At 51.6% G+C, this 27,700-nt stretch overlaps 2 protein-coding genes and 1 long non-coding RNA gene across 10 annotated transcripts in view; 1 reads left to right on the forward strand and 2 right to left on the reverse strand.

The window, feature by feature from the left end:
• The first annotated feature begins 62 nt into the window (after positions 1-62).
• On the forward strand, positions 63-18,678 carry ARHGAP1 (Rho GTPase activating protein 1). Of its 3 annotated transcripts, XR_012509599.1 has the most exons (14): positions 87-217; positions 3,779-3,960; positions 4,182-4,277; positions 11,262-11,349; positions 14,246-14,377; positions 14,745-14,831; positions 15,024-15,122; positions 15,486-15,593; positions 15,675-15,751; positions 15,955-16,032; positions 16,444-16,572; positions 16,767-16,870; positions 17,007-17,541; positions 18,027-18,678. XR_012509599.1 is itself a non-coding variant. In XM_010964601.3 (13 exons), the coding sequence occupies exons 2-13, from the start codon at positions 3,828-3,830 to the stop codon at positions 17,187-17,189; spliced, it is 1,314 nt and encodes a 437-aa protein (XP_010962903.1). In that variant the 5' UTR covers positions 63-217; positions 3,779-3,827; the 3' UTR covers positions 17,190-18,678. The 3 variants fall into 3 exon arrangements, 2 of the variants coding, with proteins under 2 accessions (XP_010962903.1, XP_074228184.1); XM_010964601.3 differs by having other exon boundaries at positions 63-217; positions 17,007-18,678; XM_074372083.1 differs by lacking the exon at positions 87-217 and adding an exon at positions 276-403 and having other exon boundaries at positions 17,007-18,678.
• On the reverse strand, positions 8,879-17,023 carry LOC123619608 (uncharacterized). The gene is made up of 3 exons (XR_006728275.2): positions 16,897-17,023; positions 14,646-14,738; positions 8,879-11,257 (listed from the first exon to the last, which is right to left on the reverse strand). It is a non-coding gene; the product is annotated as an uncharacterized LOC123619608 (long non-coding RNA).
• Positions 18,679-21,302: 2,624 nt separating the features above from the next.
• ATG13 (autophagy related 13) overlaps positions 21,303-27,700 on the reverse strand; it is a 42,729-nt gene continuing 36,331 nt past the window's right edge. For 4 of the 6 annotated variants that reach the window (XM_045524033.2, XM_045524035.2, XM_010964608.3 and 1 more), the window contains 5 exons: positions 26,939-27,053; positions 26,294-26,371; positions 26,009-26,125; positions 25,329-25,457; positions 21,303-23,528 (listed from right to left, as the gene is read on the reverse strand). In XM_045524033.2, the coding sequence (XP_045379989.2) occupies positions 23,451-23,528; positions 25,329-25,457; positions 26,009-26,125; positions 26,294-26,371; positions 26,939-27,053 (517 nt within the window). In that variant the 3' untranslated portion in view covers positions 21,303-23,450. The remainder of the gene's footprint in view (positions 23,529-25,328; positions 25,458-26,008; positions 26,126-26,293; positions 26,372-26,938; positions 27,054-27,700) is intronic. The other 2 variants (XM_010964604.3, XM_045524037.2) reach the window with 1 other exon arrangement.

The raw sequence follows: 27,700 nt of genomic DNA on the forward strand, positions 1-27,700 counted from the left end.
CCTCCAGGAGGGCACGTAGGCGGGCACGTACAGGAAGTGGGTGGGGCTCCTGGAAAGGCCATGTTTGGAACGGGCAGCGGGTCGGAAGTGGGTTGGAGGTTTGGCGGAAGTGGTTGGGGTATGAAGAGACAGGGAGGGGGCGGTTCCCGTTCGAGCGCGGAGCCGGATGTTTGCCGATTTTTGACAGGCGTGGCAGAGGGAGCGGTACCCGACCACGGTGAGCCGTCAGGCGCGAGGTCTCCCTGGGAGGTGGGGGGTGGGGGGAGGGAAGAAACTGGCCAGATCATCTGAAGGGTTGGGGTTCGGATGGGGAGGATCCGAGCGGACCCGAGGAAGGGAGCAGGCGTGGAACGGGGCCTGAGAACCTGGACTTCCCGCTGCGGGGATTCTGCTGCACTCTCGGGTCTGCAGTGAGAGGAGTTTGCTTCCTTGCTCCCTTCTTCCTGGCTCTTCGCTCGCTGTCGTCCAGCAAACTCATGGGAAGGGGTAATCTCCCAGGTCCAATCTAGGGAAGCGCTAAGAACAAAAATTTGAGAGAAATGTTTCCCCTTGCCACTTTCAAAATTTATTTCTTAATCTGTGAAATGGGATAATTACACCCAATCCGGGTTTTGTAAACCATAAGCTCTATGCAAACGTGATTGTAGTTGAAAGTTTTGCTGTTGTGTTGTGGGATTTGCATTTTCACAATTCTGGAGCCCCAACTAGGAGGGTGATCCCAATGCCAGAGAAAAGGATTTCAAGTTGTTATTTTAGTTCTCCGCTGAGGAGATTAGGGGAGAGGCTTACTTTGCCCTTTTGTATAACTTTGAGAATCCCATGAATGACAAGCACTTAGAGAAGTACTCAGGGATTGACCTGCCCAAAGAGAACACTTTAGACATGCAGGGATTAAAATCTTGACTTTACTGTATGACTCTAAGCAATTTGCTTATTTTTTCTGTTCCTCGAGTTTCTCAAACTGTAAAATGGGTTTAGTAGTACATACCTCACTCGTACTGTTGTGAAAAGATAATTTGTATCCAGCTCATGGCGGTTAGTTCCCTTTTCCTCTTAGGATATGAATTGATTCCTTCAGTCATTTAGCAAATGACTGAGCATCTACTCTGGGCCCAGATATAATTCTGAGGAGGTCAGGGGTTCTTAAACAGGGATTCTAAGAGGGCCTGTGAACCCCTTAAAATTTCATGCATGTGCTGATTTTTCTTAGAGAAAAAGTCCATAAATTTCACCAGAATTTTAGAGAGTTCCAGGACTGCCCAAAGTGTTAAAACCTCTGCCTAAAGTGACTTGTGAAGACTTTATAAAAGGTAGACATTTTACTTACTAAGAAGAGAAAAATTAATCTGAGACTAAGGAATATTTTGCAGAGTGCAGCAGAACTTGTAAGTGACAGGAATTTTAGGCAGCCAAGATATTTCATTTTCAGTACTTTATGTTAGAATTTCCCTGAACTGGCTCCCCCCTCCACCACACACATAAATGGGAGCTAAGCTTCTGGGTTCACAGGGGACAACAGCTGTGGGTTGAAGAGTCATAAAGGATGCCAGGTTGGCTGGGAGGTGAAAACAACTGTGATTACTTATGTTGGAAAAGGAGGGTATGGAGTGGGGGAGGGGTCAGTTCTGGAAGAACTGACAAAATAGAGGAGTTACTGGAAGAGGTGGAGTTCAAGTTCGTCTCCCTTTGAGAGAGTGCCTCTCTCCCTCCCTCACACATACTTCAGCTCCCAGCTGTTCCTTCTAACACTGCCTGCCGTTCATTTTAGCACAAGTATTTTAGAATGCTGAGAATTATATTTCTGGGAGGAGTCTTCACTTCTATAGCTGAGGAAATTTAGGCCTAGATAGGAAAAGGACTTGCCTGGCATCTTTGCAACTCAGTTAGGACCATAATCCAGGTCTCCTTAAAGCTCATCTCGTGCCTTTCTCATTGCATCAAGCACCCACTGTGTGCAGAAAGACTTCTCTGGAATAGCTGTGGGCAGGGCTGAAGGAGCACTTGGTGCCTGGGCAGTAACCGAACAGAAGGGATGGAGAAAAGGCTCAGGCCTGGAGAGGGTTACTTTGAGCTGAATTCTGTCCCTAGTAACCGGCTGGGGGCCCCTTTGGACACGCCCTCACAGCCTCCTGGGTCAATGTAGGGAGGAGTTTATAGATGAATCAGGTGTGGACTCCTCAAGACTGAGGGTTGCTTTTGTTGGAGGGTTGAAGCAGAATGGGGAGCTGGGGTGACAGTACAGCAGCGCTCACTGAGAGAAAGGCACTCCCAGTAGGGGAGGGAACTCTGTTTGCAGGAAGGGACTTGTATTTTGGTGGTAAGCAGTGAATAAGAGTAGCAGATAAGGCCAGGGGAGAGGAAGAGGGAACAAAAGAAGGATTTTTGTTGTTGTTCATTTGGTTGGGTTTTTTGGCTGTTTGGCTGCTCAGTTTTGGCTCAGGAGCTTGAAACAGCTTTTGCCACTGAATCAGTGTGGTTGCCCTGGTAACAGGGTAGTTGTTGCTAGGTTGTTGCTACGTAAATAGGGAGCTGCTGCCCTGCTGCCACTGGTTTGCCATCCAGAGTCTTTAGCAGGCTGTGACGTGTGCAGGAGGTTGTCACATCGCTTAGAGGTGTTCAGGGTCTGGATCTTGGCCCACAGTTCTCCCCTCTTCTCCCTACCCATGCCTGGGTCTTGTCTGTACTCCTTATCTGCCCTGAGATTCTCTGACCATATATGTCATTTTGGGGGCTCCAGGAATGCAGTGGACTTCCAATGGCCTCTTCTCTGGGGTTGGACGAGTGGGTTGAATTGAAACTCACCTCCCTCACACTGTACGGTGAGATTGTGAACGGAGAGGGATTGGCTTCTTGTTAGGGCTGAGGGCAAAAGATGCCTCCTCCAGGCTGCACGCAGTCACATCCTCCAGGTCAGACCCCAGACCTGGGCAACTGCTTTCAGAGTTGGCTCTTCTCCCTCCCGCCTGCTGCAGCTGCTCTCCTATTTTCCACCTCCTGCATCCCCACACTCTGGGTGTTGTGGGCTTCCTCCTTTCCCAGCTATGCCCCCCAATTCTTAGGGAAGTCTGTTGACCTTTCCCACCTTGAAATTAGTGTCAGGAGCTCCCCACAGAATAGAGTGGTTTGGGAGCCCGCAGGAGCCTGCAGATTGTCTGCAGGGACTGGCAGGCAGAATCCATGTCCTGCTCCTCATTCCTATCCTGGGGCAAACCCAGCTGGGCCCCTCAGCTCTGGCCTTTTTTCTGAGATGTTGTGGTCTCTGGCCACCTCCTCTTCCCTGAGCCAGGAGCTAGAGATGGAGTAACTGGGGCCTCTGCTGACCTTCTTCAGGCATGGGGTTTGGAGCAGCCCTGTGCTCCTTAGATTCTTGCAGCATCTCTACCCCACAACTGGGTCTGGGAAGCTTCTGTGCTCTCTGACCCCCAAGGCGAAGGGCGTGACCCTCTGCCCCATGCAGCTGGGACTACATGACAGAACCAGCTGGGCAGTGGGCAGTGCGGGGCCTGGCACAGCTCTTCCCCCTCCAGCTGGAGGACCTGAAGGCAGGCACTGAGCTGTGCCATCCTTTGCCCCAGCTGCCTCTTCTGGAAACATGCCAGAAAATTGTGAGCCAGGAAAACCAGGAGCTACATGGAGCTCTTGGCAAGAATGAGGAATGTTGAGGAACAGGGACAGGGGAGCTCAGGGGAGGGAGGAATGGGGGAAGGAGGGCTTGCTTTAGAAGTTATAGGTCAAAAGAGCGCGTCCTTGACATGCCCGCTGGCTCCCATCTCCCCAGGGTTCTCTTCAGGTTCTGTGGTGTGAAGCTGTGGGGGACAGGCTGGGCCATGGACCCACTCTCAGAGCTGCAGGACGACCTGACCTTGGATGACACCAGCCAGGCTCTGAACCAGCTGAAGCTAGCCTCCATTGATGAGAAGAACTGGCCCTCAGATGAAATGCCCGACTTTCCCAAGTCAGGTGGGCACAGCTGGATCTCAGCAGCCATGGGCACCTTACAGGGGAGACCCCCTTCCTAAGGAAGGAAGACCCCAGGAGGGCAGGATGGGAGCAGGCCGACCAGCCCCAGGGTGGGGCTGAGAGCACAAGCCTTACTGGGGGAAGGGCCAAAGGGCACAAATCTCAGGGAGAATATCGTGCCAGCCCCTCAGATTATCCACTGGTGTTGCTATATTTCTCAGATGACTCCAAAAGCAGCTCCCCAGAACCTGTCACACACCTGAAGTGGGATGACCCTTACTACGACATCGCCCGGCACCAGATTGTGGAGGTGGCAGGTGAGTACATCCAGCACTGCAGCTTTTTCCTCACAGTCTGCCCTCCTGGCTTAAGGAAGTCAGCTCCTCCTGCCTCAGGGGAAGGGGCTGCAGGGGAGGGGAGGGTCTGACTCCTGACCCTGGGGCTCTTGAGGCTCCATGTTCTTTAGAAACACAGGCTTGATTATGATGGCCACTTGGCCTGTTCACTTTCAACCACATCCCGACCTGTGACCTTGTCGTCTCCTTTGGCAGATGGTATGCGGGAGGCTCTGTGAAAGCCCTGGGTTTGATTTCCAGCTCTGCTCTCTGAGCTCATTTCTTCCTCACAGTGTTGCTGTAAAGATGACAGTAATGAACGTAAGTCAAGGCCTAGCCCAGAACCAGAACACAGTTGACTCTAAATAAGTGTTCATCCATCTCGCTTCCCTTTGCCCTCAGGTCAGCTTTTCTACCCCATCAGGGAGGTACCAGTCCCTCCTGGGAAACCTGATATCCAAGGAAGTCTGGAATGGCAGAGCCTCTTTCTAGAAGTTAGGGGCCACATGACCCCTGGAGCATCAGGTTCCTGGCAGTGAGACTACCCTGCTAAGAATGGGTGTGGCGCCCCCCCTTGGGTCTCAGCCCCAGTGAGCCACACCCTCCTCTTCATGCTGCAGGACCCAGAAGACTCCAGGAACAGGGGAGGTAGCGGAGATGTTGATGACTTGGTTACTGCCCTTAGGGTCCTCCGGCTAGAAGAGGAAACTGGAATTGTAGGATCCTTTGTCTTTTCCCTAATGGTTTTCTGTCCTAGGTGGTGAGGCCAGGTGGCTATAAGCAAGGATGACAGCATGGCCCTGCTCTGAGGCACTGGGGTGGGCAGGGGGAGCCAGGCAGCAGGTGGCCTCTGGAGCCCTGTGTGGCACAGGCTGAGGGGGTCCTGGAAGCAGTAGGGAGCCCCGGCTCTCCTAAATGCTGAGCTCTGGGAGGGAATGGGCAGGTGAGAGGTTGTCCCTAGTGTCAAAGGTGTTTCTTTGGCATCTGTGTTCCTAGTGCCTGCCCTAGTCTGGGTTGGAGGACTTGGTTATGGCCTGTCTCACCCCTACAGAGCAAGGCTGAGTTCTTTTTTGGCCTGGTCCTGCCCTGAGGACGGAGAATTACCTGAAGGTTCAGAACTTTCCTCACTCCCAGAGATGGACCTGACTGGGGTGTGGGGGTGTCTAATGTGAAGGACTCTCTATCCTGACATCCTCCTGGCTTATGTGGCCAAGTCACAGGCGGAGCAGGGGAGACTGCCCCCGCCCCCACCAGGTGACCCCTGCAAGTAGAGCTGCAACATGTTTCTGTTTCTCCAGGATGTGATGAGCCTGAGGGGGCCCAGCCAGGTAGGTGTGTTCCTGGCTCTCTGTGCTTGGCCTCTCTGGGATGTGGATCAGGAAGGGCTCTCGGTGGAGGCCAGGTGGGGCCAGCTTAATTGCAGCCCCACTCTGGGGAGCTGGGAGCTGGCGGTACTTGGGAGCTGGAAATAATAAAGGATTTATGGGAGGTTTGACAGGGTTGGGGCTGTGCAGGGACACATCCAGAGCCAGGAGGGAAAGGAGCTCCAGGGGAAGAAGAGCTTTGCCCATGAGGGGCGTGGGACTGGCAGTGAGCAATGGCCTGGCCTGAGTGCTGGCTCAAGGCCTCTCTGGTGGGGGTGTCCCCCATGTGTGTGCCTCTCTGACTGCCAAGAAGAGTTTAGATTGGCACTGCTAGAGCAAGAGTCACTTGGTGCGACTATGATGACGTCCTGGGAGGCCAGTTTCCTGGCATCAGAAACCAGAGAAAAAGCCCACGCTAGAAGGGAGGACAGAGTATGTCCCCAACTCCTCTGCTGCCTTGCTTCTGCCTGCTAGCAGTGGCTGTCATGCTCCATGGTCTTTCCAGTGGTGTGTGTGCTGGTAAATGTTTAATAGTTAGCCCTCCTGAAAGGAAAAAAAAAAGAAAAGGCTATTATTTGTATTTTCTGTAGCATTTGCAATTTCTAACTATTGACAGCAGATTTCAAGCTACCAACGATGATGTCACCTGGCTTGCAATATTCCTGCAATCTTTAACATTTTAACAAATGTATGAGCTTCAGCACATTGCCCCAGCTCCCACCTCCCCTCTCCTTGGTTGGCCTGTTCTGCAGGTTGTGGGAGGGTGCTGGTCTGGCGGGTCCCAGAATGCCTGCTGGAGGAGCTGCACTGCTGCTGCTGCTGCTGCTGCTGCTGCTGCTGCTGCTGCTGCTGCTCCTGCTGAAAACCCAGCCCATCCCCTCCTTCCCGCCCCGGAAAGGTCCTGATTGGTATCTGGGGAATGCTGAGACTTCATTCTTAGGCAGCTGGGCTTTTCCTGGTGCTTCCCACAAACGCTTTGCCTCCGCATTGAGCCCTCTCCCTCAGGCTTCAGGAGACATGGTGCTGCTAGATCCTTCTCTCCCTTCAGTCTCCAGGACAGAAGTCTGTTCTCTTCTGAGATCAGGATGGGAGTCCCAGGCCCTTTGACACATGCCTCTTGTTTGAAGCAATCACCCTGCCTGCTGGCAAATGCCCAAGCCAGTAATGGAAATCCACTCAGGGAGGAGAGGGCAGGGGTGAGGCCCTGGGGTGGCTCATATCTCGTTCCTTGCTTGTCTAGAAGTCTTGCCATCCAGCTCCTCCCTGATCCCCCTGTGGCCCTCTATCCTCATCCTGACTTCACTCAGCATACATTTATAAAACACCTACTCTAAAACAAGCCCAGTAGTCAGCATTGAGGGTTTGTTGAGAAAAAAAATGCACATTGCCTCCTTCAAGGAATATACAGTCCAGTGAAATGGTTCTTGAGACTGGTCAGAAGGCTGTGAAGGGTATGGACCTCTTCCCCAGAAAACACTTGCATGTGCTTGTAATCTTTTTCATATAACATCATAGCGTTAGTGGATGCCCATTGCGGGAACCCTGGTTGAGAACCCAGTTTCTGAATTACAGGCAACTGAGTGATGGAACCACAGGCCCCTGGCCCCTCACCGCAGTTGTTGGCTTGATCAGTTACCAGCTCTTTAAATCCCAGAGCCCTGTGAGTTCAGACTTTCTGCCCTGCCTAAGTCCTCAAATCTGCCAGCCAGTGAGGACTGCCCTAACTGTTGGAGGTCAGGGATAAAGATAATTTTTTTGGAATCCCCTGGCCCCTCTTGGCATTTTCCCTTACATCCTGGGCATTTCCTCCACTTAGTGGGGAGTCGGCAGATCACGTCCCTCCCCTCTCAGGCTCATGGTAGAAGGCCCAGGGGGTTCTGAAGCTCCAGATTGTACACAAGGCTGGGCTGGCGGGTCTAACCTTCATCCCTGCTCCCTTCCAGTCTGCTCTGTCCGAGCCTGTGGGAAGTGACTAACAGTAGGTTGCCAAGCCATCCCTTGCTGGCCTGGAAGGGACCCAGCACCTCAGGATCCAGGCCATATTTTGAAAGAGAGCAGGTGGCACCTGGTCCTTTAAAATAAACCTGCTGCTGGATGGAGCTGCACTGTCGCCTCCTCAGACACACTTGCAGAGGGTTTTTGGCTTAAGTCGAGAAATTCCACCCCAGGCTTTGGGAAACTGTCTAAAGCAGTCTCATAACCTAGATACCACTGTGAGCAAACTCAGAAGTAGAATGATGCATACTGTGTAGTGCTGACCTGTGACTCTGTACAACATTTATTGAATACCTGCCACGTGCTGGGCTCTGGACCAGAACTAGACATTCAAAAATGGATGAGACACAGGTCCTGTCTTCAGGCTACTCACAGCCACTAGAAGAGACAGGCACATACACAGTTATACAAGAGAGTCAAATTGTCACGACAGAGATGCTAGATGGTTCATGCTGGGAGCCATGAAAAGGGACAGCTAACCTGCCTGGGGGAGGGAGGAGAGGACACAGGCTTCTGGGAGATCATGCCTGGGATGAGTCTGAAGGATGCAAGAGTTCGCCTAGAGGAGGGAAGCAGAATTGTTCTGAAGAGCAAGTTCTGTCTGGCAAGAGAGACAGAGGCCAACGCTGCCCGATGCAGACTGGGCTGCAGGCACTTCTGTGCTGGGAGGGTGCTCGTGTGAGCCAATCGGGGTCGGGGTAGAGGGCAAGCCTGGAGGGACCTGTGAGCCATTCTAAGGGACTTTTCCACAGCTGGGGTAGGGTTCAGAAGGAAAAGAGGAGTCAAGGCAGGAGAGTTGGGGGCAGGTAGACATTTTCAATTCTCCAAGGCTAGAAGTTGGGGCAGTTTAAAAAGGAGAACAGGTCCTCCCTAGGGCTTGGTGGGCCAGGCCTCAAACCCTGACCCAGGAAACTCTTGGAAGGTCCTGGCTAGGACCTTTCAGGGCCAACAGAGGCTAGGTACTGAGTGGAGATGGGACAGTTGAAGGGGCTGATCCACAGGTTGGACATGGTAGTCAGACTGTTGGGAGTGAGGCACTAAATCAGGCCAAAACACTGGGCTGGGCCCCCAGCAGGCACTGGGGCCATGCTGCCTACATTCCAGAAGCCTTCCTCATCCCCTCCATGGAATCTTGCCCTAGCCCTAGAGAAAAGGGTTAGAGCTTTGGCAACCACTTTGGAAAAGCACTGAGTCCTGGGTTAAGTCATTGACCAAGAAGGATCATCAAGATCATAGTTTATTAAACATAGAGATGACAGCAGGCATGAGGGGAGGGTCCTTCATCCTCCGAGGCAGGAGGACAGACTGTGCAGGCTGTGTAAGTGGTCTTTTCATTTGCCTCTGAAGCAATGGGGATTAGGCCAGTGTGGTCTGGTGACTCCGGAGAGGCACGTGGGTAAAGATGAAGGGACAGGCCCTGGGACGTGAGGGCATGGGGACCAGGCCTTGTCCCCATCAAGCTTTGCTTGGGGTCCCTAGTCCACACTGACCCTGGAAGAGCATCTCACCTTGGGAGGCAGTAGCGTATATCTCAGGAGCTCCCGGCTTCATGACAAAGCCAGATGGTCAGACCATGAAACAGTGACTAGTTTTGGACAGACATCCCTCTGTGATTACACTCAAGTGTGCACTTTCTCAAAGCAATACAAACTCTGAACTCCTTGTTCTTTAGAATATCCTTAACGAGAAAGGATATGATTTTTAAAAATGTCCAGAGGCCAATCAACTGTGGGAAATACTTCTGGCAATAAAATCAGAAAGTGTTGTTAGTAGTCAAAATTGAGACATGACTGTTAAGTAATCAGACTGATTTCCTCAGTAGCCTCAGGTTTTCTGAGAAGGTAGCTTCACGACGTTTTTCAAATACATGCTGCTCAGAGAGGCTACTTCTGGAATAAGTGTGGAGTTTTAAGATGATGTTTAGCAAGATAACAATTGCTTTGGTGGGTGTGACTTTTGGTTGTGACTTTTGGTTGTAGTTTTAGTTAAGGTGAAATTTACATAACCTAAAATTAACCATGTCAAACTGTACAATTAGGCACATGAAAAAATGCTCAATATTGCTAACTATTACAGAAATGCAAATCAAAACTTCAATGAAGTATCACCTCACACCAGTTAGAATGGCTATCATTAAAAAGTCCATGAACTTTGACACAACATTGTAAACTGACTATACTTAAATAAAAATATATTTAAAAAAAAAAAGTCCATAAACAACAAATGCTGGAGAGGGTGTGGAGAAAAGGGAACCTTCCTACTCTGTTGGTGGGGATGTAGTTTGGTGCAGCCGTTATGGAAAACAGTCTGCAGATTCCTTTGAAAAACTAAAAATAGACTTAACCATATGATCCAGCAATCCCACTCCTGGGCATATATCTGGAGGAGACTCTAATTCAAAAAGATACATGCACCCCCAATGTTCACAGCAGCACTATTTACAATAGCCAAGACATGGAAGCAACTTAAATGTCCATCAACAGATGATTAGATAAAGAAGTTGTGGTGTATTTATACAGTGGAATACTACTTGGCCATAAAAAATAAAATAATGCCATTTGCAGCAACATGGATACATCTGGAGATTGTCATTCTAAGTGAAGTAAGCCAGAAAGAGAAAGGAGAATACTATATGATACCATTTATATGTGGAATCTTAAAAAGTGAGACAAGTGACCATGTTTGCAAAACAGAAACAGACTCACACACATAGAAAACAAACTTATGGTTACCAGAGAGGGGTGGGTGGAGGGATAAACTGGGAGTTTGAGATTTACACATACTAACTACTACTATATATAAAATAGACAAACAGCAAGGTCCTACTGTATAGCACAGGGAACTACATTCAATACCTTGTAATAGTCTCTATTGAAAAAAAATGAAAAGGAATATATATATATATGAATCACTATGCTGTACACCAGAAATCAATATAACATTGTAAATCGACTATACTTCAGTTAAAAAAAAAAGTATGTACGATTCAGTGGTATTTAGTCCACTCACAGTGTTGTACAACCACCTCTGTCTAGTTCCATAATTTCATCCATACCCATAGCAACCCGCATAGCCATAAGCTTCAACCCTTATTCTCCCCTCCTCCCAGCACCAACAAGTGCTAATTTGCTTCCTGTTGTTACAGACTTACCTATTCTAAATAGCTTGTGTAAGTGGAACCATACAGTATGTAGCCTTTTGTGTCCAGCTTCTTTCACTTAGTATGTTTCCAAGGTTCGTTCACAACAGTAGCATGCATCAGTACTCCATTCCTTTTTGTATCCAAAAAATATTCCATTGCTCGGATACACCGTGTTTTCTTTATCCACCCATCCACTGATGGACATTTCGGTTGTTTTCACCAGGTGTGATTTTTTTGAAAAGTTATGTTATTCTTTTACGCCCCAGCTCAGCAGCCCTGAGAGCACCTGTTTCTCTTCAGCAACACACCCTTGAGTGCAGGCAGCTGCCAGAAGGTCTGCTGCATGGGCCACTCTGGCCCCAGTGCTAACTGGCACGGATCTCCAGGCCTGGCCCCTTTCAGTTCCTCAGCCTTCTTCTCTTGGTTTATCTTCACCCACTGTGCTCCATCTTTCTCCGCACCTAGGAGATGACAAGTATGGGCGGAAGATCATTGTGTTTAGTGCCTGCCGAATGCCCCCAAGCCACCAGCTGGACCACAGCAAGCTCCTTGGGTGAGTACCCTTGGGAAAGTGGCGGGGGCCTGTGCCCAGATCCCCACTACAACCTGACATCATTTTCTTTACTGTCCCTTCTTGCCCCAGGGGTACCGAGCCCCCTCCCTCAGGGGACACCCTCTTTTCCTGAGGGAGCCATTTTACATTAGGAGGCAAGCACTGGGCTAGGAGTCCGACCTGGTTTCTAGTCCTGGGAACTGTCTGTGTGACCTTGACAAGTGTCTTCACCTCTGTATGTCTCTTTTTCTTCACTTTTCTTAGGGGATAATAATACAGCCCTCCTTCCTCGTGGGAGTGAGATACTGCATGTGACGATGCTTTGAAAAGTAAAATACTGTCCAAATATGAGGACTGATTGCGATAACGACACAGTGCTTCCGAGGCGGTTGAGTGTTGAACATTTGTGTGAATAGTGTTACCTTATTTGTGCCAAATTCAGTGCCCCCAACCTCTGTTCCTATCAGGGTTCTGATAGCCCAAGGCATGTAATACCTTTGGTTGTTCTAGATACCTCCTGATGCAAGTCTGAAGGCTGACTGAGAGCAGGAGCTTGACAGACTCTGTTCTGATAAGTGTTCACTGTTGAGGCTCCACTGGGCCCACGCTGGGCCCACAGCATGTGCGGGGCCCATGGAGGCAGAGCCGTAACTGACTTCCTCCTGGGGCCCCTTAATGTGTGTACAGTTTCCATCTTGCACTCCTTTTCTGACCACTTTAAAGTGCTCCCTGCCATTAAAAACATCTGCCCTGCCCACTCCAGCTTTTTGGTTGTGTGTGTGGAGAGGGGGACAGGTCAGGGCTACAGCGGTGGAAGCTGAGGCGCCTGAGTGCAGTCTCTGCTGTGCAGTGAGCCAGGGCCCGGCCCGTATCCCCAGCCTTAGGTGAATTCTTTTTCCCGTCTCCGAAGCCCTCCTCCCACTGCTCCTCAGCCCAGCAGGCAGGCAGAGGCTTGTCCAGGCCCATCACGTGGCCGGGCCAGGAATGGCCCAAGGAGGCCCTCCTGAGGGTTGGCCGAGTCACATGCTCTCCTCTCTGGTTGTAACACAGCGTCTGACAAGGCAGGTGACAGACTCCTGGCCAGATTATGGTCTGAGTAGGAGGAAGTCAGAGGATGGAGATGGGAAAGCACCCAGTTTCAGGAGAGAGCTCGCTGAGTGAGGCTGCCCCCATTCTGGCTTCGGCTGCCTTCAGGAAGCCCTCTGTAATCCATCCTGTCCATCCTCCAAAAAACATTTTGTTGACGTACACATATCCAGAAAAGTGAACAAATTATATATACTCCTTGATGAATTTTCAAAAACTAAATATACCCATGTCCTCCACACCCACATACCTCCCTTTGCTCTTCCAGCCACTGCTCCAAAGGGTAACCCTGTTCTCACATCCAGCTTCTCAGACTGGTTCTGACTGCAGAAACATCCTGTGAGGTATTCTATTTATAGATGTCCTGTGATTTATTTAACCAATTCCCTGTTGTCGGACGCTTAGTTTGCTGCTCAACTTTTTTCCCCATTATAAAACAGGCTACAGTGAAAAGCCTTTTACAGAAATGTTTCTGTTCATCTCTGATTATTTCCTTTGGATAAATTCCTGGACATATTTTTACTGGGTTAGAGTATGAACATTTTATAGCTTCTGATAAACATCACTTTGTTGCCCTCCAAAAGGTTTCTAACATCCGTCACATCAAAGGATGAGTGTATCATCACTACAATTTTTGCTATTTTATAGTTGCAAAATGCCATTTTTTTATATGACAGCTCTTTGCTCAGTGTGTATCAGGGGTATATCACTATGTAGTGCTAATGATCTGAATCATGATAACAAGTCCTGCATTAGACACCTCACATGCCTGCTGGTGCTGGCCCAGCCCGGCCCCTGTGGACCAGTGTTGAGGTTACCCTCTCTGGGTTAGGTCAGGTTGTATCTGGCATTTAATCAAATCCTTGGGCATTTCCCGTGGCTCCTACCCTCCTTCCTCACCTCCCCTTGGAAGCCCTTAGCATTCCTGCATGTGCAGCCTCCCAGCCTGGAGTGGTGTTCCTGCTGGGCCCTGGGAGCCATTGGTGAACCAGAAAGAGGGTTTTCCACTGGACTTCTCTCCCTTTCTGGAATTCGTGTTCATTCCCTTCATACTTCTGCACCTCAGGTGGCTCTGCACCTGTATGTATGTATGTTCGTATTGAGTGTCAGGAATTGTGTTGTGAGCATAAGGAACTTGAGGTGTGGATCTTTGATCCATAAAAACCCCCCTTGCTGGATCAGAGGACCCTCTGGCCACCCCAGCCCCCTCTCATGGACACTGTGTTTTACAGCCAGTGCTGGGAGTTTGACTGTAAAAGGCAGAGCTGTCCCATGGTCAACAAGGCAAAATCTGGAGTTAGTTCAGCTCCAGTCTCCACCACAAGTGTCACCTTAGATTGGCACTTGATGTCTCTGAGCCTCATTGCCCTCACTTATAAGAAGGGGATAATATCAGCCTCCATTATTATGAGGAAGGCATGAGATAATGTACACAAAGTGCTTGGTAGACACTAAAAGCTGAATATTGATAAATGGTGACTATCATCATCATTATTCAGGACAATCCCGTGAGGGGAATGTTATCCCATTTTTACTGCAGGTATGCAAGACGGCTCCAGTTAGTAACAGTCCTGGTCTGACTTCAAGTCAGTGCTCAAAACAGAGCTGTTGTTGTTATTCCTCCGCCCAGCCCAGCACTCCCCTGTACCTCCTGCACCACAGTGTGGTGATGGACTGTGCAGCCGGGATACATAGTGCAGGAGCCGGGGATGGCTATTGCACAAGCAGGGGATTCCTGGAGCACCGGTTCTGTCTTAATGGGGCCCCAGTTGTGTATAGAGCAGGCCCGAGCGGGGCTTTTCTCTTGAAGGTACCTGAAGCACACCCTGGACCAGTATGTGGAGAGCGACTACACGCTGATCTACCTGCACCACGGCCTGACCAGCGACAACAAGCCCTCCCTCAGCTGGCTCCGCGACGCCTACCGGGAGTTTGACCGCAAGTGGGTTGGGACCTGCAGTGGGCTCCAGGGCCTGGGGGCAGAAGCTCTGCCAGGCTCTGGGCTGCCCTCGGCTTGGGCAGGAACATATTGCATGCCAGGAAGAGGCGGGTACCCGGCCTGGGGAAACTAAACACAAAGAATCTCAAGTTGAAATGGCCTGGGTTGAAATCCCAGTTTCTCTGCTTACTCGTTCTGTGACTTTCCATGTTACTTAACCTCTCTGAGCCTGTTTCCTAACCTGTAAAAATACGGCAACAGTAGCACTTACCTTGCAGGCTTAATCATTAGTCAAATCAGTGTCAGTAAGAGCCTAGCTCTGTGCCCCTCCTGCCATGCCCGCTCCTGAGCTCCCACCTGGCCCCTGCAGGTACAAGAAGAACATTAAGGCCCTGTACATCGTGCACCCCACCATGTTCATCAAGACCCTGCTCATCCTGTTTAAGCCCATCATTAGGTGAGTGGGCCCAGGATGGGGCACTGGGCTCCTGTTCTGCCCCTTGAACTCTAAAGCAGATACCCGAGGACACCAAGCATCCTGAAGACAGTCCAGTTTGGGGCTAGGCCTCTGATCTGGGCTGCTGAGGGGACAGTGGAGGCCTGCTGAAATGGGCCCGCCCTGGACCCATACCCTTTCTTCTGTCGGCAGCTTCAAGTTTGGGCAGAAGATCTTCTATGTGAATTATCTGAGTGAACTGAGTGAGCACGTGAAGCTGGAGCAACTGGGGATCCCTCGCCAAGTGCTCAAGTGAGGCTGGGCGGGGGCTGTAGGTGCCCAGTGGCACATGGTGCAAGAATATTGTGTTTGTGGGGGAACATGCCGGCCGAGGGGAGAAGCAGCCTTGGGAACCCCAGGATACACAGAGGAAGTGAATGTAATGAGTTAAGAGACAGCGCATGGGGTCAGAGAGAACAAGTTCAGATCCCATTTCAGTCACTGAAAAGCTATGTGACTGAATCTCTTCACTTTCTCATGTGTAAAGTGGGGTTGAGGGGAGGACTGAATGAGGTCATCCATGTAAAATAGCACAGCACGTGCTTGACACACAAGAGTTGCCATAGTGACTGCAGAACCAGGTAGAGGGCTTGACCCTCCCCTGTGCTCCCCTAGGTATGATGACTTCCTCAAGTCCACACAGAAGAGCCCTGCGACAGCCCCCAAGCCCATGCCACCGCGGCCCCCGCTGCCCAACCAGCAGTTCGGGGTCTCCTTGCAGCAGTGAGTATGCGAAGGGTGGGCGGGGCTGGTGCCTGGGGACCCGGAGGGGTGCGGATCCCACTCACTGCCTTGTGCCCACAGCCTCCGGGAGAAGAACCCGGAGCAGGACCCCATTCCTCTCGTGCTGCGGGAGACGGTTGCCTACCTGCAGGCCCACGGTGAGTGCCGGGCCGCCCCTCGCCATCAGCTGTATCTCCCAGCTCCGCCCCCACCCCAGAAAGCTGCTAGGCGGGGCTGGGCGAGGTCCCACACACTCCAGCACCCACACGGACCCTGCCTGGAACCCCGAGACAGAGAATGGGTGGGGGAGTCGGCACATGGCCCCAGAGCTCTGAGACTCACTAGGCTCACTGTTTCCCAGCTCTCACCACTGAGGGGATTTTCCGGAGGTCAGCCAACACCCAAGTTGTACGCGAAGTGCAGCACAAATACAACATGGGTGAGTGGCCCAGGGATGTGCTGAGACCCACAGGACCAGTACAGAGAAAGAGAGAGAGAGAGAGAAAGAGTGTGTGTGTGTGTGTGTGTGTCTGTCTGTCTCAGAGGTTTCTGTGGCATTTGGTATAATTACATGGGTCTTACTCCAGCCTGGTTGCCCCAGGCCTGCCTCCTCCTCAGTCAGGCTCCTAGGGCCCGGGTTTAGGGTCACTGGGAGGCGAGGAATAACTAGCATGTGCTGGGAGCGCCCACTCCCCAGATGGCCTGCACCTGTGTCCCCTGTCTCAGTGGGAGGAGGAGGCTTCTTGCCAAGGGCGAAGTTAGGCCGTGGGGCCTGCTTGGCTTCCGGTTGCCTGCTGGTCTCCAGGCGGGTCCAGCTCCTCTCCACCCTTCCTCTCTTCCTTGCCCCTAGGGCTGCCTGTGGACTTCGACCACTACAATGAGTTGCACCTGCCAGCGGTCATTCTCAAGACCTTCCTCCGGGAGCTTCCTGAGCCCCTGCTCACCTTTGACCTTTACCCCCACGTTGTGGGCTTCCTCAGTGAGTGTCGGTCTCTTCCCTCCCCAGCTCTGTGCTGCTACTACAGGGTGGGGTTGCAGATGGACTCAGAGCAGGCAGGTTTGGCCTGTCCTCCAAGGAAAGTCTGGTTGGGGTCTCCCTTCTAGCCTGACTTCAGGGCTTCCTGAACCAGCCCAGCCTCAGGCTCCTGTGACCTGGGCCCCCATTCCTCATAGACATTGATGAGAGCCAGAGAGTGGAGGCGACACTGCAGGTCTTCCAGACGCTGCCTGAGGAGAACTACCTGGTGCTTCGTTTCCTCACTGCCTTCCTGGTGCAGGTGAGACCTCGGCCTCTACCACTTACCTGCAGAGAGGGGGGAGGAGCCTCCACGGCTGCTGCTCCTGGGCGTGGTTGCTGGGCATGGGAAGCAGGGTCTATGGCTTCCTGCTGCAGCCCCCTGATTCCCTCCACAGATTTCTGCCCTCTGTGACCAGAACAAGATGACCAACACTAACCTGGCTGTTGTCTTCGGCCCTAACCTGCTCTGGGCCAAGGATGCTGCCATCACCCTCAAGGCCATCAATCCCATCAACACCTTCACCAAGTTTCTCCTGGATCATCAAGGGGAATTGTTTCCTGACTCCAAGGGGCTCTGAGCCCAGCCCTTGCCCCACCCACCCCCTTCTCCTATAGCCCCAGTTTGGACTCTTCCTCCTGGCTTCAGCCTTACAGGAGCCCGGGGCTCCTGCCCAGGAAGGGGCCATGAGGCTCCCCCATCTAGAGATAGAAACTGGAGCCAGCCAACTAGCTGACTCGACCCCTCCTTCTGTCCAGCCCACCTCACCAGCCCTGGAGGCCTTGCTGTCACCACAAGACGTTTTTCTTCGCCTTATACTTCTCACTGCCTCCTTGGATACCTGGCTCCTGCTGAGCTCTGCAGAGCTGGCCTTGGCTTTTCAGGCAGGAGGACGGGCCCCAGCAACCTGCTTTCTCCTGCCTCTTTCCCTGGTAACTGGAGATGCCAAAATCACTGCCGGCTGGGCTGGTAGCTGGGGCTGGTCCTCCCCTTCCTGACTGCTGGGGAATGGAAGGCTGTGTGGGCCTGGGCTGGCCCTGCTGAGGCTCCTCCCTGTCTGGGTGAAGGCCTGGTTGCCAGCACCCTGCTCCTGCCCTCCCCGCTGACAACTCAGCCTTGGGTACTTCCACAGCTAGTGAACGGCAGGCTGGAGTCGGCTTCCTATGTCTGCCTTCTCTTCCACACATCCTGGGTCAGCCTTTCCCAAGTGGTACTGCCCCCAGGGTGTCCTAACCCCCTGGTTCTAACCAGGACTGGCAGCTTGGATGACAGGGCTGAGTCCCAGCATCCATTCAAAATAGACACCCCATTCCCACCCCTGAGAGCCCCCTAGTGTCTGGTCAGACCAGTGACAAGCAGACCCCCTGCCCCGCCCTGCCCCTCATGTCTTGCCCCCCCTCCCTTCCCACTTGGACAGATCCTTAGCCATGTCTCTTGTGGAGTCCCTGCCCTGGCCAGGGATGACTCAGTGCCTCAGGATCTGTGGTAGCTCCTTCCTCCAGCTGTGGACTCCTGGAGGGGCTGGGCAGAGACTGCTAATTAGATCGGCCTCTGCCAGGTAAGTTCTAGCAACCTCCCTGGACCCTGATGATGAGGGATATCCCTCTTTCCACCTGTGTCCCTTCCTGGGGAACCCCTTTTCTGCAGCCTTGGCCAAGCCTGTTCCATGGGGATCCTCAATGACCAGTCCTGTCCCATCTGTGAGCTGGGTGTGGCCTGGGCCCTGACCTCACTGGGCTCTCTCCCCAGGACACTAGCATGTCAGGACTCCCAGGGCCTCCAGTGGCTGCTGGTTCCTTGTCAGTCCCTGTGTCTCTGCCAAGCCCAGGCTTCTGCTTTCTGCCTTCCTTTGTATATCAGGTGTTGCTCATGCCCCACTGACTGAGGAGCCTCATGGATCTATTTGGTCCCTCTCCTGTCCCCTCCCGCACTGGTCTTTACCTGGGGGGGTGGGGGGCTTGTACTGTGAATCAAGTGTTCACATTCACACTTAATGACTTCCTTGGCACCAATCATGTATTTCACCTTTGCACTTTTTATATTTCAATAAAAAAGGAGATGGAAAACTGCCCATCTGGCTGTTAAGGGAGTGGGCATGGAAGTTCAGAGCTGAGTGGGAAGCGTGGTGTGACTGGGGGAGAGCACATGATGGGGCCTCAGGAAGTCCCCTCCCTAGTCCCACTGACCCCTTCCTCATCCTGCTCACTTGTGAGCGGACATGAAGCTTGACCATCTTCCAGGCTTAGAAGTATGAACAGTCACTTTCCATGTGTTTGCACCTGCAGCATTCCAGCTGGCTGCCAAGTGCTACATCCTATAACCAGGACCTCTTTCCCCAGAAGAGTGGACTGTGGAGACCACAGCATGGGCTTTAGAGTCAGACCAGGATTTGAATCCTAGTTCCATCACTTTACAACCAGCTCTAACTGGTAACAATCATGTAACTGGCACCCCCTCTGAGACTCTACTTCTTTTCTCTGAAGATGAGATATAGTCATCCCTCCCTATGTGTGGATGGTTGGTTCCAGCCACCACCACCACCCGCCCTGTGATTCCAAAATCCGAGGATGCTCATTCCCTTATGTAAAATGGTGTCATATTTATCATCCACACAATCCTCTCATATACTTTAAATCATCTCTAGATTACCTGTAATACCTAATACAGTGTAAATGCCATGTAAATGGTTGCCAGCATGTAGCAAATTTGTTTTGCTTTGGGAGACTTCCTGGAATGTTTTTCTTCTGAATATTTTCTACCTGAAATTGGGGGAAATCTCGGATATGGAACCCACAGATGTGAGGGCCAACTGTACTACATTTGTATAGCAGCCAGGGTTGGCACCCTCATTTCCTAACCATCCTGCTCCTCCCCACCCTCCCCTCAGCCTGAACCTTGACTGTTTCCACCTGCCACCTAGTCAGATGGAGGCTATGAAAGATCCAGTCTTCCTTTCCTCTGTTAAGCAGATTTTGCTTTGTTTTAAAGGTTAAGATTGTAAAATGTATTTGTATTTTGCCCCACTTAAAAAAAAAGTTTGTCGTGGGACGGGCAGGTCAGAACTTCACTAGGTACAGTGGTCAAGTTCCAGCTGTTTATTGCTTTTCTGCTGCTTGGCAATCAGGAGGCAATGGTGGCCTCAGTCAGGCCTGTCTTTTTCTCCTCATTGCTTGTTTGGGCTGGAGAAGCCAGGCCAAAGCTGCAGGATCAAGCTGGTGTTAAAATATTTATAAAAACAGGCACTGAGCTCCATGAAACCAGTCCCCTGCACAGCTAGGACCTTCGTCCAGGTAGCTTGAACAGAAGGCGCAGGCAGCCCGTCTCCCTGGCTCTGCTCAGCTCTAAGCTGGGTGACTTTACAACAGAGAGGCAGTGACCCAGGGAAATGACGAGACAGGGCAGTGGGAGATGGAGAGCTGTTTACTTGGGCTGGGCTCCTGGCAGGGCCTCTGCTGAGTGACTCAAAAGCCAGTTTACCCCGGCCTTGGCAACATGGGTCTCCAGGGGCAGAGTGTAGGGAGACAGCTTAAAGGGGTAGGACACTACCATCAGACACAGGGCAACTGAAAACTTGGCTTTTGGGAGACCCCAACTGAAGGTGAGGACTCCAAGGACAGTCTTTCCACCATTTCTGACCCAGGGGTTGGGTGACCACCCTGACTGGCTGCATAGTCCGGTATCATGGTCCATGTCACATGCAGTTCACTAACAGCAAGGGCTCCCAGGGCTCATAGTGGCAGCAGTGGGCGGGCCCATTCTTTTCAGCCCCAGATTTGGGCCGAGTTTAGAATTTTCTCACCAACTCTCCCCTGTCCTCGGGCTTGGTCTCAGCCTGCAGGGTGTTCTAGGCAACCAAGACAGCACTTACCAGCTCTGTTAGTCTCTGGCCTCTAGAACCACCTCTGCCTCTGGGGCACGGGCTCCACCTTCCACTCCCTCCCCACACTGCCCACCACGGGCAAACTACCAGGAGGGAGGAGCTGGCTTTGCCAGGTCTGAGACACCTGCCTTGTGAGCCCCTGGGGGCCAGGCAGGACTCATCCCCGCAGGGCTCTTCTACTTTCCCTGGCTTCTGAGAGGCCCTCCCAGTGCCTGGCTCGAGCTGTCAGACCAGGTCAGCCAGACAAACCTGCACAGCCCTGGACTTCCTGCTACTTCACCCCGTTCCTTCCCTTCTGTCTGGTTTGCACAGCCATGACCTCTCACAGCAGATCAGCAAACATCCCAGGCAGTTTGGGGAGCCCCCACCACCTGCCTGGCCTCTGCTGGAAACATGGCAGAGACCTGCCAGCTGTCTTTCCCTCTGAGCCAAACGCTGCTGCCTAGGGCGAGTGGTAAGCGTGCCATGAAGGGAGGATGGGGAGCTGAAGATACTGGCCTAACGGTATGAAGGTTTCACTATGGACACACTTGACATGCATGCCTACTTCATGCACATTATCTCACTGAATAGTCACAAACAACTTCTGAAATGGGGACATTACAGCCAAGGAAAATGAGGCTCTAAGAGGTTCCCTGACCAGCCCAAGGTGGCACAGCTGGAAGTGGCCCAGCCCCCAACTCCAAACAGCCTGCCTGGCTCTGCAGCCTGCACCTCACGTGGCACCGCTCCTCCCTCCGTGGAGCCTGTCGGTGACCCGGGCCTATAGAAGTGAGCTAGGTTTTTAGACTTGTAGGACAGGAGGTTGTAAAGTACAGAAAAAAAAAAATTTATTGAAAATCTCTTGAATACATTGTAAAGTATAGCTCCATATTTCCAAATAAAGTAGGCTGGAGGAGGGGGAGGGGCTCTCCCACCTGGAGACAGGTGATGGTCCCAGCCCTACCCCGGGGGTGCTGCGGGGGTCAGTCTAGGGCTCATACCTTTCATTGTACAGGGCTGAGGGGCAAGGGCCGGCCTTGACAGTTGTTCTGCTCCTCCCAGGCTCAGCTCAAAAGTCAGGGCTCAGCCTCCCTGGCCTCTCACTGATGGGGTCCTGAAGAAAGGCTGCTGCCTGCAGAGGCCAACAATAAGGAATCAAAGAGGAAAATGGCTAACAGGCCTCTTCACATTTGGCCTTGGAAGGAGGGCAGTGGCTGAGATATTGGGGTGAGGTAGGGGTGGGGGTAATCAGTAACTTACCAGGACCTTCAGTGCTGGGGCCTTGGGGGTAAACCTGGATTGGTTTAGCAGGCCATGGTGTGCTCTGGCCCAAAGACAGGAGGGTCAGTTGGACACCACCCCTGGGAACACTTCTTTGCGGCAGCAGAATGTGCAGAGGTAGGGCTCAGCCCGACTGAGACAGCATCACAGCTGACCCCAGCCCTCAGAGATCAGCCTCACAGGTGGGGACAATGTCATATGCATTTACTAACAAGCAACTGAGGGCCACCTGCTCTGCTGCAGAACAGCTGCTGCCAGTGAAGACCCCAGGTGGGCCGGGAGGAGTGGGGTGGGCCTTGTTTTCCTTGGCTGCGACTACCAGTTAGGCTGCGAGGAACAGATGGTCAGTGGGTGAGGCTAGGCCCTTGACTTGCAAGTAACAATTCCTGAAGGGTTAAGTCAATTGTATGCCCAGCTGTGGTTTCTCAACAAGAAACCAATCCAATCAGTAAACCTCAGGGGGGGTTAAAGAAAGGTGGTGGCCAGGCCCAGGCAGGAGGAAAGGCCCATTACCCAGCTCTGAGAAACAGGAACAAGTGTCCCAAGAGGGGCCTGTCTGGCCTTCCCCGGGGCCACAGCGGGACACACACATTGCCCCTTGAGCACGGCACGTGGCACAACTCTGAGGAGTCATCACATTTCACACCCAAGACTTCCTGGGCTGCCAGAACAGCATCAGTCACTTGGGAGAGAGATTCCAGGCTCTCGTCAGGAATATGGACGTGTCCAAGGTAGAGCCCGTTGTCAGTTCAAATGCAGCGATTCTAGGAGGTTCTGTTGCCCTCAGCCAGCCCCATTCTTGGATCCCACCTTATATATATACACGGGAAGGAAGATCCTCAGAGCAGCAACCCCGAATCTGAGGAACCTCCATGGGAGGAGGTGCTGCCCCAGGAAGAGGCCCTCCACCTTCCCCAAGTGAAAACATCTAACCTCAAACATACTTTCTCTATAAAATATCTGATTTCTCTGAAAGTAATAAATATTTACCATGTTCTATAACCAAGGAGCAGCAACAGGGGGAGGGAGGAGAGGATAGAGAAGAACCTTTGCTGTGACTCTAATGACAGAATCCTAGAGACTCAGGATTCTGTTTCTATGTAGCTGAGCACAGGCAGCCACCAGGGCTGCTCGGATGGGCTGGCACAGCCTTTAAGGGTGGGAACAGCTGACTTTAGAGTTCCCATCATCTTGGGCAGGAGGCCTGCCATGTTGCCAAAAATACAGGCATGGGGCAGACAGAGAGAGGAAGAAGATACCAGAACTAAAGAAGAAAAAAAAGACCTAAAGGGGCCCTTCCTTCCTCCCTCCCCCTGGCACTGTCTCCTTCCTCTTTCTGCCTCCACACCAGTCCCTGGGCTACCAGCTGGAATGTCAAATGGCTGATGGTGAGGGGCCAGCTGCAGGGCAAACCCGGGGCAGGGGGCCAGCAGGAGGAGCAGATTGACAGCCTTCGTGAAGCAGTTGCCCAAGGCGGTGTAAGCAGAGGGCCCCCCCGTTGAAGGAGGCCAAAGGGTGAGTCCTCTTAAATGTTATCGCTGGCTTTCACTGCTGCCATGAGTCTCCCTGTGGGAGAAACCAGCCTCCCTCCCACCTGGCTTGGAGCAGGATGAGGGATGGGAGCAGCTGATGAGTGGAAGGCTCTGTCTCCTGGGACCACAAAAAGGGGAGGCTGCTGGTACTCGAGGACACCAACTTTTACTGCAGAGTTTCTACAAAGGCATCAAATTCTCGGACATTCTTCTCGTGCACAGCCAGCTTCTCTGGTAGTGAGTCCTGTACCGGGAGGGGAAAGAAAAGCTGCTTATTCAGGCAGGGCCTTGAAGTCAGCCGTCACCTGGGCTGAACAGAGTGCGGCAGAGCCTGGCTCGGCAGCACTGGGCCGGAGAGCCGAGCGCCGAGCAGGCACCAGCCAGTGGGCGTCTGTCCAGCAGGCGACAGTGGGGGCTGGGGAGGTGAACAGAACAGCCTAGGGAATCCAAGCAGGCCACACACACAATGAGACAGAAAAGGACCAGGCCAACAAGAGGATGACACAGAGAAATTCAACATTGAAATATCTCTGGCACAGATTAGACGGACACTAGAATACAACAGTAGGTTTAGACCCCTACAAATTCAGAAAGTTTACAAATGATTTCTTCATAGCCTGTGTGGGGCAGGCATCAGAATCCCCTGGGGGCACACGAACAAGGCCGTCCCAGTCACACTCCCAAGAGATTGTGACTCAGCGGGTCTGTGGTGAGGCCGAGGAATCTGCTGCGTCTTCGCACCAGCTGAGGAGGGGGTGGGTTAGAAGGGGTTGAGAGAGAATGAAAAAGAGAAGACAACAGAACCACAAGGAGTTAAGTTTAACTGCCCTCAGGTATCAACTGTTAATTAAAATTTGGCCCTAATCAGGTGGTGTGTCTCCACTGATGGATGAATCCGCACCTCTGAAGAGTTCAACCATCGCAGAAGACATCCTGATGGGCACTAGGTACCTGGCAGAGGTGGGACACTCTCCTACCACAGGACTTACAAAGTGACCCAGACACACCAGATGCCTGGGCAGGTTTGGGAGACCGGGGCAATGGGCCAGTACTGGCGGCAGCATCACGTCGAGAGCCTTTGGACTCCAGTTCCTTCCAAGCACATTTCAAACAAGAGGCCAGGGAATCAGTGTTTAAAAGCCTAAAATCAGAAGCGGGAATGTCTGGAATCAAAAGTTTTGTTATGCCAGCTCGGTGTAACCACCAGCAAGTTATTTGTTCTCAGTGTCAGTTTTCTCATCTGTAAACTGGGATAATAAGAAAACCTACCTCATGAAGATTCATGAGAAAAATGTTTGGCACCGAGAAAGCCTCAAAAAATCTTACTACTAATAATGACATTATTACTGCATTGTGATCATTACTGAGCATGCTTCTCTGTCCAAAGCAAATCAAGGCAGCTATTCCTAGATTTCTATTCCTAGAGCCATTCCTCTGATTTCAATATAGGAGGTGATGTTCCCACCTCAGGCAGAGAGACCCTTACATCTGACTGTGCGGCTGTGCAGGGCACTCCTCTGCCCTTCAGAGGCAGGAAACAGGAAATGCCCTAAACAGGGATGTGGCAATTACAGTCAGTATCAGGACATCTGGTTTAACACAAGCAGCAGAGAACGAGCTCTCTGAGGCAAGGGCAAAAACACCAACACGCTGGGCCTTCCACTTCTTCTGGCCTGTACCATGGCGTCAGCCTGGCAAGCTTAACAGCTGATGGCAAGAGCTGTTGGAGCAGCCTGGCTCTGCAGCATCAGCAAGTAGGAAACATCGGGCACCAAACAGGAGTGTGTGAGAAATGCCGCGAGAGTGCAGAGGAAATGAGGAAGTGAGCGCAAGCAAATTCAAGATAATGACTGCCAGACACGACGCAAATCTCAAGTGCGATCACAGGAAGACCATGGTCTAAAAGTGTCCTGTAACAGGGAAGATGGGCGATGGTAGGGTGGTAAGGAACAGGAAGAAATTTACAGGCCTCTAGGGCAGGAATGACAATCAAAGGGGGAAGGGAGGTCAGAGGATGAGGTGTGTGGGGAAGGGGTTTCCATACCAAGTCCTCAGCCATGGACTGTGCCCCAATATCTATGGAGAGGCTGCTCAGCTGAGGCGGGTTCTGAAATTCACGATAGAAGGTCCCCAAGTCCATCGGAAGAATGTCATCTTTAGAAAAAGCTGGTTTCTTAAAAAACAAGACAGATTCAAGTTTAGCTTGCCTTGGACCACAGAGAAAAATCTGAGGGCGTAAGCTATTAACAACCCTCTTTCCTTCCGGTAGTTATCAAAGAAAAGGTTCCTCTAGGTTTATCTTGGAGAGAGGAATCTTTACACCTTTCCCTTCTGGGCAGCTGAATTAATCCTGGTGATGACTCCTCTCTACCCTGGGTGGGTTTAGGTCCCTTTCCTTCACACTCCTTTCAGACACAAAGGCTATCCATTCACAAATAGGACCTGTGCGGATACCACTGGAAAATCCCATTTCAAGTTGAATTTCAACCAAAGACATGACATAAAATGCCTTACTGCTCATGGGCCTCCAAATGTCTCCCCAAGCAGGGTATGAGGGCAGGTTCCCCACTTAAAATGCACAGCCAGCACCCGCTGCCCCATTCCCTCTGTCTATATTGGCCCATTTGACCCTGTGAAGGAAGAAGTCCTGTTCCAGTGCAATGGATGCTTCCAGGTTAATCTCCCTGGAAGCAGCAAAGGTCAAGGAAGGTGATAGCAACTTACGAAGTCGATCATAACAAAGTCGTCCTGGGTGTTGCCACTGCTGCCCCCACTGGAGCCATCAGATAGCAGGCTGCCCTGGAGAGGAGATGTAGTCTCTGGGGAATCTGGAGGATTCACCTGTTTCAGAATAAGCCAGAGGTAGGGGTGGCTCTGTGCACTGGCTGCAAATCCATGAGCCAAGGGGCATGGCTAATGGTCTGTGGAGGAATACTGACTCGCCCAGGAAGGACGACGACTCTGGCACTACCTCACTGCAAAGTCCACTTTAGTCCACCAGGGACTCACCATGGGATCGGCATCCTCCAGCTCCAAATTCTTAGGAGCAAACATGGCAAAAGGTATGTCCAAACTGGTCAGGGTCACCTGATGAGACAGGGGAGAAAGTATCAGTCCCCTTCACCACCCCCACCCCAGCCTGTGTGCTTCATTAGAGGCCACCAGAAGCCTGGAGGTCCAGCAAGTTCGCACACCCAGGCTCCTGTCTTGTTGCAGACCCCACCCCCAACAATCTCCTCTGCCTCCCACCACATGCCCACAGCATCAACAGGGGTGAAGGCTCCCTAGGACCTTGGGACTCAGCTTTGGAAGCTTGACTAACAGTAGTTCAGTAACAACTGTTCTTCACTGGCAGAAGTGAGGTGGAACCTCCTAGGTCAAGTTAAGCTGAGGCAATGACACTTCAGTGCAATGTGTCTGCACTAAATGGCATAGTCTCCCTCAACTATGTGATCACAGAGCAGTAGTTCTTAATTTCTTCTGGAGGGATGTCACAGGTTATTAACCCTCTTCAAATAAATTCACGCACTTGTGCATGTACCCACACATACACAAACAACTCTGCATGTGATTTCAGTGGTTCCACTATCCCAGGTTAAGGCCTTACTCTAAGGGCTCAGATATTCTCACAGGTGGCAGGGGCAGAAAAATCACCTGGTTGATGGGTTTGTTGACAAAAGCCCCCACTTTCCGGACAAAGATGGTCTCCAAGACGTCATGGGGGGAGGCTCGTCCCTCACTGCTGTTTGATACAGTTTCAGTATCCTCGCTTGAGAAGAAAGGTAATGTTGGTACTCATTCTCAAACCACAGCAGAACTTACTTCATTCCCCAGAAATCTATCTTGCGGGGCTGCAGCCTAGGGCAGGGGTTGCCCCTCACCCGCCCACCTCATGGGGAATGGCAAAATGCAGGCTGGCTGCTGCCACTGTCACCCTCCTATTTGAGTTGAGAGGAGAGGACTGCATTTCCTGGAAACAACCAAAAATTACACATATGTGAATAAAACTTAGTGTTACAATTGTGTGAAGACTGCATAAAATTAATTTTTAATACCAATGATAAGCATCAGTCACTGTGCAAACATATAGGGAAGCAGCTCTTATAAATAACTGTAATTTTATATTAATCTATTACATACATAGCCAGACTCAAGATTGTAGCTTTTCCCTGTCTTCTTTTTGTTTTGTTATCTAAAGATACTGTAAGACTGCATAGCTTACAGTACAATATTAAATTTAAGCCTTACCTCACAAAGGATGTTGCCATTATTCCAAGTCCAGAGTCCAAAATTTGACTCCTTAGATAGCCAGAGCATTCTCCACCCATGACAGTTTGTCTGGGTTGAGGTCCTCTGTGCTCCATACCACATTTCCTCCCCCATCTTCCCCCCAGTCATCCCTCTGTTCAGCAAGGT

Source organism: Camelus bactrianus, chromosome 10 (assembly GCF_048773025.1).
Source record: "Camelus bactrianus isolate YW-2024 breed Bactrian camel chromosome 10, ASM4877302v1, whole genome shotgun sequence".
NCBI lineage: Eukaryota > Metazoa > Chordata > Mammalia > Artiodactyla > Camelidae > Camelus > Camelus bactrianus.